This window comes from Gadus chalcogrammus, chromosome 6 (assembly GCF_026213295.1).
Source record: "Gadus chalcogrammus isolate NIFS_2021 chromosome 6, NIFS_Gcha_1.0, whole genome shotgun sequence".
Taxonomy (NCBI): domain Eukaryota; kingdom Metazoa; phylum Chordata; class Actinopteri; order Gadiformes; family Gadidae; genus Gadus; species Gadus chalcogrammus.
Genome location: NC_079417.1, coordinates 5,201,371 through 5,214,834, shown reverse-complemented (window position 1 = coordinate 5,214,834; position 13,464 = coordinate 5,201,371). Strand labels below are relative to the sequence as shown.

The following is a 13,464-nucleotide window of genomic DNA, read 5'->3' as shown; positions in this document are numbered from 1 at the left end:
AACAAATAAATAAGTAAAACACTCGGCGCAATACATCAAAAACACAAATTCATGTACATGTACAGTTTAGTCCTTTGCTCACCACTTCAATAAATAAATTGGATTGTTTTCAATCTTTCCCTGTGATTTCCCCGAGGCTACAATATCTTCAATTTGTGGGCCTGGTGAAAAATAGTGTATCTGAGTAGTATCTCAATTAAATAATTCAAATATATAAACACACACATGGATATATAACAGTCCATGATTATGTCCCCCATTCGTGATCCGGTGTGTGTGTGTGTGTGTGTGTGTGTGTGTGTGTGTGTGTGTGTGTGTGTGTGTGTGTGTGTGTGTGTGTGTGTGTGTGTGAGAGATGGGTTTTCACTGCAGCAGCTTGACTGAGTTGATGTGTAGGTGGTAGAGGAAGTCAGCGTAGGACGCTCCCCCGTTGGGACTCTTGTCCTCCACCAGGTGTCGCTGCAGCGCCTCCTCACACCCGTCCCCCTGCTTCACCACCCACAGCTAAGCAGCACACACACACACACACACACACACACACACACACACACACACACACACACACACACACACACACACACACACACACACACACACACACACACACACACACACACACACACACACACACACACACACACACACACAGACACACAATGAGTGAGCATGAGTACTACGACGGCAAAATACTAAATACATTATAACATACAAGCAATGTAGCCTAACCCTAACCGTTTAAGTTTGAACAGCGTGCTACGGTAGCTGTCTGGAAGTGCTGATTTGTGATCACACATTGGGACCGCCGGTGCATGTCAATGGGAAGTGTGACCTGGGTGATGATTCTGACACTGTGCAAAGCCTGGTCTGAAAGAGACATGTCAATGAGGACCATGCCGGTCAGAATGATTAAACCATCATGTTCATCTTGCCTGGCTTCCCCTTCATATCCGGAACCAGTTATAATTGTTAAAATGTAGTTTTTTTTTATTCATTTTTGATTTTTAGAAGGTTTTATCCTTTTTATTGTAGAGTAAGACAGGAAGGTATGGGAGTGAGAGGAGAAGACCTGCAGCAAAGGGCCAAGGGCAGGAATCGAACTCCGGTCGCTGCGGTAAGGATTGGGCCTTAATGGTACGCGCTCTACCCGGTCAACCACCGGAGCGCCCCAAAATGTACATTGTTGTACCGATTCGGTCAAAGAGCATTTTCGAGTGAGTGTGCTTTTTTGGAGTGGGGCTTTAAACTAATTTAAACCATACCAATATCGCAAAATCGTATTTTGGAATCAATGTTAAGCCTGAAAGTACAGAGGGTGTGTGACAGTTTGTGGGGACTATAAACTAAACAGTGAATCTCCCTTCAAGGACTCACCATGCATACCAAAGTGCTACTGCTGTAGCCTACATTCATGGAGAATGCGTGCTCATGGCAAATACTCTTGATAAATAATACTGCCAACTTAGGTTTTACTGCACGGTATTGGCCTTGAAAGCAGAAGAAGTAAAGAACTGGAATCGACAAAAGAAAATCTGTATACGTTATATAAGCACACCCCAGTACACTGACCTTGCGGGCGTAGGGAGCCTGGGAACTGAGCGTGTCGATGAGAGAGCAGACTCTGGTGGATAAGGAGTTGTCCAGAGAACACATCTTTGTCTGAGGGTGCGCGCAAACACACACACACACACACACACAGTGAGTGTGAATTCCTTCCAGAGTTCTATAGCATCAGTTCAAATTTGAGATCCCAATCACAGAGGTTTTATCAGCCAATTATTATTAATTAATCAACACACACACACACACACACACACACACACACACACACACACACACACACACACACACACACACACACACACACACACACACACACACACACACACACACACACACACACACACACACACACACACCTCGCCGGAGGGCAGGGAGGAGAAGCAGCTGGCGTTGAAGAGCTGCACCAGGGTGGCCGGGCGGACGTGGCTCCCCACCCAGAGAAGGAGGGCCAGGGGCCCGCTGACCAGGTAGAGGCCCCCCTGCTCCAGGCTGTCTGCTGTGCAGCGCAGCCCGTCAGCGGGGTCCGGGGGGCCCGCCGCATCGCTGCAGTCCTCTACACACCTGGGCTGAAGAGGTATCACAGTAGTACAGTCGTAGGTGTTCAGACAGCTGAATGACTGAACCCATGGCTGAGCCAATAAGGGCTGCGCAATAACGCCGTCTCCAAACTAGTTTAATCGAGGTGAAACAATTTTTTTTTATTATTATTATTTTTATGGATATTTATCTCATTCATAAAAAAGAAGAGCGGGATACATATTTGTACATTATTTTCGATTTGTACATTGTTTTCGAGCATTTTGTGTGTCTTTTTTTGGGGACATTTCAAAGTTCTCAGTTACAAAGTGTTTATTGCGGAGAGAAATGCTGGATAGGCCCAATCCCATTTCTACCCCTTACCCTTACCCCTCCCCCTTGTTTTGAAGCGGTAAGGGAAGGGGTAAGGGGAAGGCGTAAGGGGAAGGCGTAAGGGGAAGGGGGAAGCGGGAAGGGGAAGAAATGGGATTGGGCCTAAGGCCCAATCCCATTTCTACCCCTTACCCCTTCAAAACAAGGGGGAGGGGTAAAGAGAAGGGGTAAGGGGTAGAAATGGGATTGGGCCTTAATTAAAAAGGATTTGAAAACGTGATGAATTAAGGCCCAATCCCATTTCTTCCCCTTACCCTTCCCCTTAGTTTTGAAGGGGGAAGGGGTAGAAATGGGATTGGGCCTTAATTCATCATGTTTTCAAACTCTTTTTTTATTTTTCCCCCATAATCTGGCGGCCCGTGCCGAGCCCCTCCTCACCAGCGGGAGCAGCAGAGGGTAGAAGTGGGCGGCGGTGCTGGAGGCGTCCATGCGCAGGACCTGGCACCGCAGCTGCAGCCGCTGGTGGACCGAGCTGCGCAGGCCGGGCAGCAGCACCTCGCTCTTCCTCAGGCTGTTGATGTAGACGGGCAGCGGGCGGAGCGGCGGAGGCAGCACCAGCTGGGGGAGGGCGCACACACACACGCACACACAAACACACACAATGTCATACTTGGTCGGCTTTCTAATGGAGTTTGTTAACGGATTTGGCCTGTTTGTTAAAGGTGACATATTATACCACCAGGTGTGAGTGTGATTAGCCGCTACAAGCCGTTTTGAAAATCTGCCTCTTCTGACATCACCAGTGGGCGTGTCCACCTAGATGTATGATGGATAGACGTGCAACGTTTGCTACAGTAGTCCACTGGGTAGGCTGGTAGACAGATCTATCCAGCACAGATCTAGGTGGACACGCCCACTGGTGATGTCAGAAGAGGCATAGTTTCAAAACGGTGGGTAACGAGTAATCACACTCACACCTGGTGGTATAATATGGGACCTTTAAGGGGTTAATTGTTGACATTGTTGAAAAAAAAAACATAATTTTCTGTTAGAATCATTCTCTGTTTTGAGAAAGCTACTTAGCAGTTCCATTGCACGTCAAAACTAAGAAAGAACTATGGGAGCTGCCAAACACTAGTTTACAATACAATGGATGTACGATATCGGAACATGTCTGCACCACGAAAAGAGTGTGTGTGTGTGTGTGTGTGTGTGTGTGTGTGTGTGTGTGTGTGTGTGTGTGTGTGTGTGTGTGTGTGTGTGTGTGTGTGTGTGTGTGTGTGTGTGTGTGTGTGTGTGTGTGTCTCTACCTGTCCTGTAGAGACACAAGCAGAGCTGCAGTGTTTACGGTAACAGGCCAGGGCTGCCGTGACCTCTGCCTGCAGTTCCCCCCTCAGGTCCTGCAGAGGGCGCTCCAACACCGCACAGTAGGCTGGGCAATGACGAAACGAAAGAACAATCAAATAAAACCTCAATGCTGTTCCTCTATGTGTCACTATTGTGTTTTGGTTAGTGTCCATGTGTTATTAAAAACAGGCTACGTAACCTCCTGACATGAAATTATTTGGAATGACACTAATGAGCAAAACATTGAATTATTATAATTATTTAAGGATATTTTTTTGTATGAAATGTAAAAAAAGTATGATTTTATTTCCTATTCCTATCGTAGATATGCAAAATGTTCATTTAAATATTTATCCACCACAATTGGGTCAAATGCTTCATGAATTAAAGTTCTAACAAAAAATAATATTTTCAAAACAGTAGGTCATAGGTCATAGAAATCTCAGTTTCTAAATCAACCTGTATCGATGAAATGTTTCTCAAACATCCCGAAGATATATCCAGATTATCAATCCCTGCTTTTCACATCATCCTGCATATATGTCATCCATTAGCCTAACATGCAATTCTTCCGTTGTTGTATTTTGGCTTTTTATGAATTACATGTGTACATGTTTTTATGTATGTATCATGTATGACAACTGCATCCATGCCTGTGAAGCACTTTGCGACCCTGTTTTGAGGAGCGCTTCATAAGTATGGACAACACGGGGTACAGCCAGCCTACTCTTCTTGCAGTAGAAGGACAGCAGCGTCTGCGCCTGGCAGTGGCGGAACGTGTCCAGCAGGTGGCGAGAGCAGCGCAGCACCAGCGTGTGAACCCTGCTGCGTCTCTGTCCCGCCGCGTCGCTGTAGGTGGCCGTTACCTAGGAGACGGGGTTGGAGAAGAGAACATCCTGGAAATAGCTCTGCAATCTATTTAGCCTAGTATTTAGGCTAACGTGAACCCTGAAGTGGTGCCACGTGTGCCAACGCTGCTCGGATGATTTGCACGCGTGCATTCTGTTCACACGGTCAGCCCTGAATGGCCCTCACTCTGTTATGTGAACAAAAATGCATTGGGCGCATGGATCAAATAATCCTCTATAATCTCAGGTCAAGTGTGTGGGTCGGATAGACGACACACACGTCAATCCTAATACAGCAAAAGCCTGAATTAAATTAGGTGTTGGTTAAGTATTCTTGGATAAGCGTACAGGTAAAGGAGTCTATGTTGAATTGGACTGGCGGAAAACAAAATGTGCTAGCATTGATTTATATTAACGCCAGATGTGTGTGGGTGTGTATGTGTGTGCGTGTGTGTGTGGATGCGTACGTGTGTGTTTCTGTGAGACATTGGGTTTTATTATAATATTTAAAAGAAAAAAATTAACTGTGTTGCGCCCACCTGTATAGCCACGCCCCTTTTCTCATCCAGATCCCTCAGGTATGCAAGTTCTACAGCTAGTGTTGTCCTCCAATCAAGGGTTGCCAGGGCAACCTGGCTGGGCTTGTCCCCGGGGTTGAAGAGCCCGTAACAGCCAGAGACACGCAACTCTGAAGACACAGCACATGAAGTCATCAGCAGAATCAATACTGGTCGTATTTATGTCTCAGGCACATTCACAGTGAGACACACACACAGTGTGTGTGTGTGTGTGTGTGTGTGTGTGTGTGTGTGTGTGTGTGTGTGTGTGTGTGTGTGTGTGTGTGTGTGTGTGTGTGTGTGTGTGTGTGTGTGTGTGTGTGTGTGTGTGTGTGTGTGTGTGTGTGTGTGTGTGACGTGTGTGTGTGTGTGTGTGTGTGAATACACCTAATATACAACATCTAAACTGCTGGCATGTTTGACAGTTTGTTTGAAAGTAATTATGACAAATTAAAATATGTAAAATAATAACATAGGATTATTTTGCATTGCAAACCAAATGTTTGTTTTTAATTTAATGTGTCACATTCCAGGATATTAATTTACAGAATACCAAAATCATAATCTGTCAACACGTGCAGACAGAACAGATTCAAATATAGAAAGGCAGGCAGACAGTCACCTTTGCTGACATGAATCCTGAGCTGAGCCTTGTAGACTGTCTGAGCCTCCACGGCGCTCCTCAGGTCTGTGCTGAAACACTGCCTCTCCAGCTCCCCCTGTGGGTCAGCAGCCCACATCACAACACCTCACCTCACCCTCTGAGCCACACTGACCGACAGCTAACACTATAATCCCATCCCAACCTAGCCTATCCTAGGTAAAGCCAGGCTACGACGGAGCCAAACATGCAGCCCGCTGTGGGGCAGAAGAGTTGTGGGTCTCTTGGATATTGAAGTTCTAGATTTTAGTTTTTTTTAAGTGGAAAAGGCAATAATCCATTATTTGCCATACTATAATGCATAGATCACATTTAATCTAGTAGACATGACTAGTAATTAGTAAATGAGTAATTCATCAGAGAGTTGAATGTTAAATACAAGAATATAATACTTTTTTGTTAGCTTAGATTGATATTCATAATAATAATCATACCTGCAGGTTATTGTAAACATAAAGAACCCCTCCTGTTAGATAGGGGATGTTTCCTGGCCAAGCCCCTCCCACATCCTGTTGGGAGAGCATGAATAGGTGCACACCACAGCCCTGATTGGTGCATTCCCTGGCCATTGAAACAGCAGGATCTGATGGCTGAAAGATAGACTACAACACAAAACACAGAAGGGGAATTAGGTGAGTGAGTGAGTGAGTGAGTGAGTGAGTGAGTGAGTGAGTGAGTGAGTGAGTGAGTGAGTGAGTGAGTGAGTGAGTGAGTGAGTGAGTGAGTGAGTGAGTGAGTGAGTGAGTGAGTGAGTGAGTGAGTGAGTGAGTGAGTGAGTGAGTGAGTGAGTCAGTCAGTCAGTCAGTGAGTCAGTGAGTGAGTCAGTGAGTCAGTGAGTGAGTCAGTGAGTGAGTGAGTCAGTGAGTCAGTGAGTGAGTCAGTGAGTCAGTGAGTCAGTGAGTCAGTGAGTCAGTGAGTCAGTGAGTGAGTCTTACCTTTGGCTTGTTTGAACCAAAGAACCCTGAGAATTGTGTGTCTTCCCCCTCCGTTAGGGCAGCCGTGTGGAAGAGTAGTAGTTTACCGGGACAACCCATGGCCTAAAAACAAAAATTTAATTAATTAAAAATGATATAAATATTTAATATACTGTACAATTAGTATTGGCTTCTGCTTTAAGTATTGAATACTAACAGTACTCATTACCCAATCTGTGTGTGGCTTGATCTAAGGCTAATTATACCAATTAGAATAAAAAAAAACGATCACAATAACATCAATAGTTAATAAGAAGGTATCAAAGCAAGCCACATCACTTTCAAACTACCAGGGGCATAGCAACTGTCGGCATAGCAACTGCAGTTGGGATGCAAATCGGACAACTAAGATTACGAGCGGAGTGGACGCCGGATGCGCAGCACGTGAACATCAGTCGGGTGTTTGTCATGGGGGTGGTAACGTCTGATTGACGTTGATTGACGGCACTCAGCTATGACTTCCCTGACGAGACTCAAACCCTCGGAGCTCCAGTCAGCAGCGGTCCTTCTGTCCTCCAAACCACAAGACCTCCAGCTGTCGTCAGACATCCCCCCTGAGCCGCTCGGGTGGGAACCCACTTCACACCGCCTCTTGTTTTTCCTATCCTTTCCGTTGCAGTACCACCACTGACCTGTAGTATAGAGAGTCCAGCTCTGATGGGCAGCTCAACGGGAACGCCGTGGGTCTCCCCCCCATCCGAACTGAACAGGGGGATATGCTGCAACACACTAGTGGACAGTGGACAGCACGCACACACACACACACACACACACACACACACACACACACACACACACACACACACACACACACACACACACACACACACACACACACACACACACACACACACACACACACACACACACACACGCACGTTATAACAAGATCAATACAAATGTAGTTCTTGGCCCCTGATCTTAACATTTCTGCCAAAGGGCTTTAAGAGTGTTAGCCCTCAACGGATGATTTGAGCTGCTTCCAAACGTAAAGTACAGACACCCTGAAAGCTCGACGCTCTGCAACTTAAACCCAAGCGAATAGACCAAATGCAGAAGAAATAAGAAAACATCTTCAATAATCTGACAATGCACGCCAAGTAGTTAGAAAATACGATGCAAAAGAATTCTGGGAAATAGGACTTCAGCACAATGTTTCTGTAATGGGTTGTGTCTCTGTGGTGTGTTTTGTAAATGCTGCACATGTGTCTGAATGTCCTTGTTTTTTTTCTATCTGAATGTGTTCTACTCAGTTGTAGTGCATTGAGCTCTCAGGGCCACCATACTTTAGAACATTATTTGAAAACAACCAGTGCTTCAGAATATGCCGAGGTCCTCTTCCCCAGAATGAATATGCCATACCATGGCTGCTGAGAGAGTAGTCTGCAGGACTATCAGGTCTCAGGTATTAGAGAAATAAGTGTTTATTTATTATGCTGAATCTTGGATCATTTAGAAACTGTTAAAAAGAAAGGATAAATTAAACCAAATTTCAACCCAAAAAAACGAAATAAAGCGAATAAAATCAAGATGATCGGAAATGCTCAGTGGACTTCAGTCCGACGTCGCCCCGAGTGTGTGTGTGGGGGGGGGGGGGGGTACCTGTCAATGCTGTCCATGCAGTCTCTGAGCGACACCAGGAGCCCGTCCCTCACAGGGAGCTGTAGGTCGTCCGTCTCCGTGACAACCAGCATGTGTGGGCGGGACAGAGCGGGGCTGAGGTCGTACAGGTGGATCCTGCTGTCGTAGGTCATCAGGCCCACCCTGAGGTCTGCTGGGGGGGTTTCAGTGGTGCCATGCTCCCTGAAATACAACAACAACAACAATGAGGACTGCTAGGAGTCACAAAAGGTATTCATTCCCCTGCGAACTCTGAAACCCCTCGAACACCAAAAGTGCCCTTGTCTCACTATACACAGTCACACGTCAGTAGGGGCCGATGACACGTGTCCCCAAGAGATTTTGAGTGAATCCGGTTCATTGGTGAAGATGAATTGTCGCTGAATTTATTTCTGACCAGCAATAATCCCACATTTGAACTGCATTTGCTACCTGTATTAGAATGGACTAGATGTTGTTTGATGACTATCAACAACCCTCACTCTATATATCCTTCTTTAAAAGGTAATATTTTGATGAAGGTCATATAAAACAATAAAAGTTTCTATATTTATACTTTTCTTATTGTGTGTATATAGACATTGTGTATATTTTTGGTTGGTTTGTTTTAACAACAATTTATTTTGCGACCTAATCCTAACCCTTCCCTTCAGGGATTAATAAAGTGCACACATTTTTTTCTATCCATAAAAAGATAATAACACCTCAAAGAGTTGATGTCAATGGTGTAATGAGGGCATGAGGGCACATGAGGGCGCTAAAGCCCTGGTGTGTGAGTGAGCGATGGAGAGAGAGGGAATAGTTACCTGTGTAGAGAGTGGAGCAGGGTGCGTATCTGTTGTGTTACATAGTCCAGGTGTCCACCTCTGAGCGCTGGGGGGGAAACGTCCAGAGCCAGCAGGAGAACAGCTGCCTCCTCCTGGAGGAAACAAAGCACAGAGTTGATATGGACAGACACACAAACCCCCACCAACACTTATGGGCAAACAGGTACCAACACACACACATGAACACACACACACATACAATAGCACACACACACACACAATAGCACACACACACACACACAATGGCACACACACACACACACACACACACACACACACACACACACACACACACACACACACACACACACACACACACACACACACACACACACACACACACACACACACACACACACACTCGTCCTTAACGGGAGATAAAAGTGGACCTTGTTGGGGTGGAGTATCTCGTAGGACCCCATGCGGAGCTCCGGCCTCTGGTCGCGGTCCACACGGACGCCTTCCACTCCTGCAGTGTGCTGGTAGTGCTGCCAGGGCACTGGGAGGCCAAGAGGAAGAGAGGTGGATAGAGGAACAGCCCGCTAAGAGGGAGACTAGACGTGTCCACTGGGAGGCCAAGAGGAACAGAGGTGGATAGAGGAACAGCCCGCTAAGAGGGAGACTAGACGTGTCCACTGGGAGGCCAAGAGGAACAGAGGTGGATAGAGGAACAGTCCGCTAAGAGGGAGACTAGACGTGTCCACTGGTCTGTTATGAAACAATCCCGGTATGTTTGCATGATTTTATGCATTTTACTACTATTGATTCATTTATTTTATTGGTATTATTGTATACAAAGCAACTAACTGTGATTATTCAAGATATTACATTCAATGTTTTTAGCTGACGATTTCATCCAAATCGACCGCGCCTTCGACCATGAAGATACAACCCAGAAATTGCGAGCTACGTACAAGTACATACAATTGATCAAACACGTAAAATGCTTCAGGTGCTACATTTTAGAAACGAACGATGGAGGATTTCTTAATCTCTCTTTAACTCTTGAATTCTTAATCCACCCTATTGTGTGTTGGTAAATGGTCATTGTAACCAATGAGACTACTATGCGAAGGGTGCGGAGGGTGCGCTTACCATCGTTGAATTTCCCACAGAACGGGCAGTAGAACCGTTGACCACAGTCCTGCCAGCTCATAGCAGGACACATGGAGGCCCCACACCCCCCGCAGCCCTTCAGACACTCCTGTTCACTGCAGAGCGGCAGGGCTCCCTGGTGGGCCACGACACACACACACACACACACACACACACACACACATTAAGCCAATTCATACAGTGTCTCGCAGAGAGAAAAATGGAGAGTCCAACACGCAACTCAGAAAGCCAATAGGATGCGCCCTCACTCCTATGACGATGAGATTAAACAACAGCCAAACCCATCTGCCTATGTTGGCCGTTTCATCTAGGACTATTTATGGATACACGAACGCCTCTGATCAGCCTTACATTGGGTTGTTTGCTCAAAAGGTGATATTTAAATTCCAACACGCAGAGACATAATTCCACCAGGAGTTGACACTTCTAAAAGTTCACAATATAAAATAAATACATAACCATGGGACACCATTGGCCATCTGTTAAAGTCTACAACGTGTGGCCAGCACTGACCTCTCCGGGACCCAGTGGGGCCATGGGTGAGAGCAGAGCTCCCAGGGGCAGGCGGCTGAGCTGGGCGGCCTGGGCCTCGCAGGGAACCCGGTAGGTGGTGCAGCGGATGGCGCAGGGACTTGCGCTGCCTGGAGTTTGAAAACAGACAAGAGACAAGAGACAGGGGGGCCATGGAAGTCAGCCTGCAGCAGCCTTAGAACAACACGAACAATGCATAGGAGAGTAAATAAAAGTGCAAAACCGCATCGAAAAAGAGTGAGTGGGATATTTAAATGAGCCCAGGACCCTGTCTGCGTCTATCTGTGTGTCTCTACCTCCGTCCTCTATGTTACAACGAGTGGTGGCCAGGGGAGGGAGAGACGAATCGGGCCCAGACCTGTAGACCTTCCCTTCCCACTCTGCGCGGTCTTCTGCCATCACCCGCACCTGAGGGAGAGAAGAATAGAGATAGATAGAGAGAGATAATAATAATAATAATAATAATACATTTCATTTAGAGGCGCCTTTCAAGACACCCAAGGTCACCTTACAGAGCATATAGTCATCATTCAAAACTATGTAAAACAGACTAGGAATAAAAGGAAAACAGAGGTTAAACATGAAAAATAATAATAATTAATAACACTCAAAGACGGCTAAAGTGAAGGGGGGACCTCACTATGATGGATGGATGAGAGTCTCACAAATCAGACTTTAGATGCATATCTCCCTTTCTCTATCACTAACAGGCGGACTCACAGCACTTGGAAGGATCTTGGGGTCCAGGCCGTAGCGGGACTCAGAACTGGGGGACTGGAGGAGAAAGTAAAAACACAAACCAGATCAAACCCTTCTCTACGGTGACTCCCTCATTCATCCAACATGGCTGATGGTCAGTCTACTCCTCAGTTATTCGTGACGTTCCCTAGCATAGCGGGGAAGAGGACAGAGGCCCAGGCTGAGGCTGACCTGGGCTGCATCGCTCCCATCAGGGCCCTGGGATCCTGGGTGTAGGGGCTCCTGAGGGGCCGCTTCATAGATGGGCCCTGGGGAGGGAGGGAGGGAGGGAGAGAGGGAGGGAGAGCGCAAAGCAGTAAACTAAACACAATGTGTTCCCACACTACGGTGGAGTAGATGATCCTTTCAACTTCCCATGAGTAATTTAATGCACAATTTGGAAATTGGTGAAATTATTAAGGTTTAGAAAATATTGATCACGCTTTGCATATTCATTCATCCACAATTGTACATCGGTGTATCAGAGCATTGTACAGTATTAAGTATTGGTCAGTCCGTCAACAACTTACCACCATCAGCTGGAAGTGTCCACTGTTGCTGCTGTTGTATCGGGGAGGAGGGTGACAAATGAAGTGGAACAGAACCGGCAAGAGGAAGAGGAAGCGTTGCTCTTTTCACGTGTCCGTAAGCAGTCGGAGAACTGCTGTGGTGTCCGTGGCTCAGACATTGTCCATTCGGAGGAAGGCCATTCAGAGGAAGACTACTGGACACGCAGTGTTGATTTAGAGGCTGCGCTCCGTTTAAAACATGCGGATCCGTGTACGGTTGCAGACATGGGACGGCTGGAGACTCTCTGTTAGCTTCGTGAAGGGGGTGGTATAGTGAGGCAGGTGGGGGTCGGCAGAGCTGCAGCTCTTGGTTTGCCAGCTGAAGTGTCGTTGGATAACTCTGTCGACTTCCATTTGAATGCATTGGTGAAATGCCAAGGCTTCGGCATGGGTCCAGCCCTTGCATGTGCTGAGTGGGGTTCGCATGCAGTGCATTGGATGAGGGGCAGTGGGTAGCGATGTCATGTGTATTCCAGTGAGTGTGGCATGGGGGCGATGGGATGTTGTTCTGATAGAAGTAGCTGTGCTGAGGGGCTGGGGGCGTGCTGGCCTCCTGCAGACCAGGGTGAGTCGGTGAGCCCAGGTTGAGATGCTGAAAGCTGGGTAGGGTGTCGGTGGGGAGGTTCTGTGGAGTGAAGTTGTGGTCTAGCTGTTGCGTTGTATCCATGGTGGACTGAATTGCGGTGGAGACATTCACCATCTCCCATACCAACCAATCACAGCCTGCAGCCCGAAAAACACATACTCACTGCAAAACAAAAACCAAATACATTGAGAGTCCCTAAACTGTCAGTTCGATATTGAGCTATGACAAATGCAGAAAACGTTAAAGATATCCTGATAGTATATTATCATGTTTTATATATCAGTTAGAGAAGATAATTGGTTTTTTTTAAGCCTACGATTAAATACAGTCTATCATTAAAATCGGTATCATACCTTTGCGAATATCGAGTAAACGATGCCTGTTTCACTACACTGCCGCTGTAATGTGCTCATTTAATCTATGAGGCTGACGACAACATTTGCAGTTTGAAACATGACATGTAGAAGGAGTGTGTGCATAAAGTGTCTGTGAAGAGAGGTGCAGACATTCTTGCATCTGCACGTAATGTTAATAAGAATCTTGCTGTTTGTCGCAGGTCGTTCGGTGATGCCGCAGATGCTGCAGCGTTTCCGCCCACAACATTTGGAACGTCCGGCAACGAATTTTCAAAATAAAACCATTCCAATATATAAAGCTACCTATCTACATCTTCGTCATCCG

At 46.5% G+C, this 13,464-nt stretch overlaps 1 protein-coding gene across 1 annotated transcript; it reads right to left on the bottom strand.

Moving 5' to 3' along the window:
• Nucleotides 1-248: 248 nt before the first annotated feature.
• Nucleotides 249-13,357, bottom strand: si:dkey-13n15.2 (protein transport protein Sec24C). The gene is made up of 21 exons (XM_056592725.1): nucleotides 13,137-13,357; nucleotides 12,159-12,945; nucleotides 11,821-11,897; nucleotides 11,611-11,664; nucleotides 11,187-11,298; nucleotides 10,873-11,000; nucleotides 10,339-10,474; nucleotides 9,633-9,742; nucleotides 9,223-9,335; nucleotides 8,399-8,599; nucleotides 7,429-7,525; nucleotides 6,758-6,859; nucleotides 6,257-6,424; nucleotides 5,784-5,880; nucleotides 5,144-5,292; nucleotides 4,484-4,622; nucleotides 3,720-3,841; nucleotides 2,848-3,027; nucleotides 1,917-2,126; nucleotides 1,567-1,656; nucleotides 249-504 (listed from the first exon to the last, which is right to left on the bottom strand). The coding sequence occupies exons 2-21, from the start codon at nucleotides 12,895-12,897 to the stop codon at nucleotides 364-366; spliced, it is 3,165 nt and encodes a 1,054-aa protein (XP_056448700.1). The 5' UTR covers nucleotides 12,898-12,945; nucleotides 13,137-13,357; the 3' UTR covers nucleotides 249-363.
• Nucleotides 13,358-13,464: the final 107 nt, after the last annotated feature.

Coding starts and splice junctions, on each gene's coding strand:
- si:dkey-13n15.2 (XM_056592725.1), bottom strand. CDS start 12,897: ATGGTGAATGTCTCCACCGCAATTCAGTCCACCATGGATACAACGCAA. Junction 5,293..5,783: donor CAGGATTCATGTCAGCAAAG/GTGACTGTCTGC, acceptor CTGTGTCTTCAG/AGTTGCGTGTCTCTGGCTGT. Junction 505..1,566: donor AGGCTCCCTACGCCCGCAAG/GTCAGTGTACTG, acceptor TGTGCTGCTTAG/CTGTGGGTGGTGAAGCAGGG.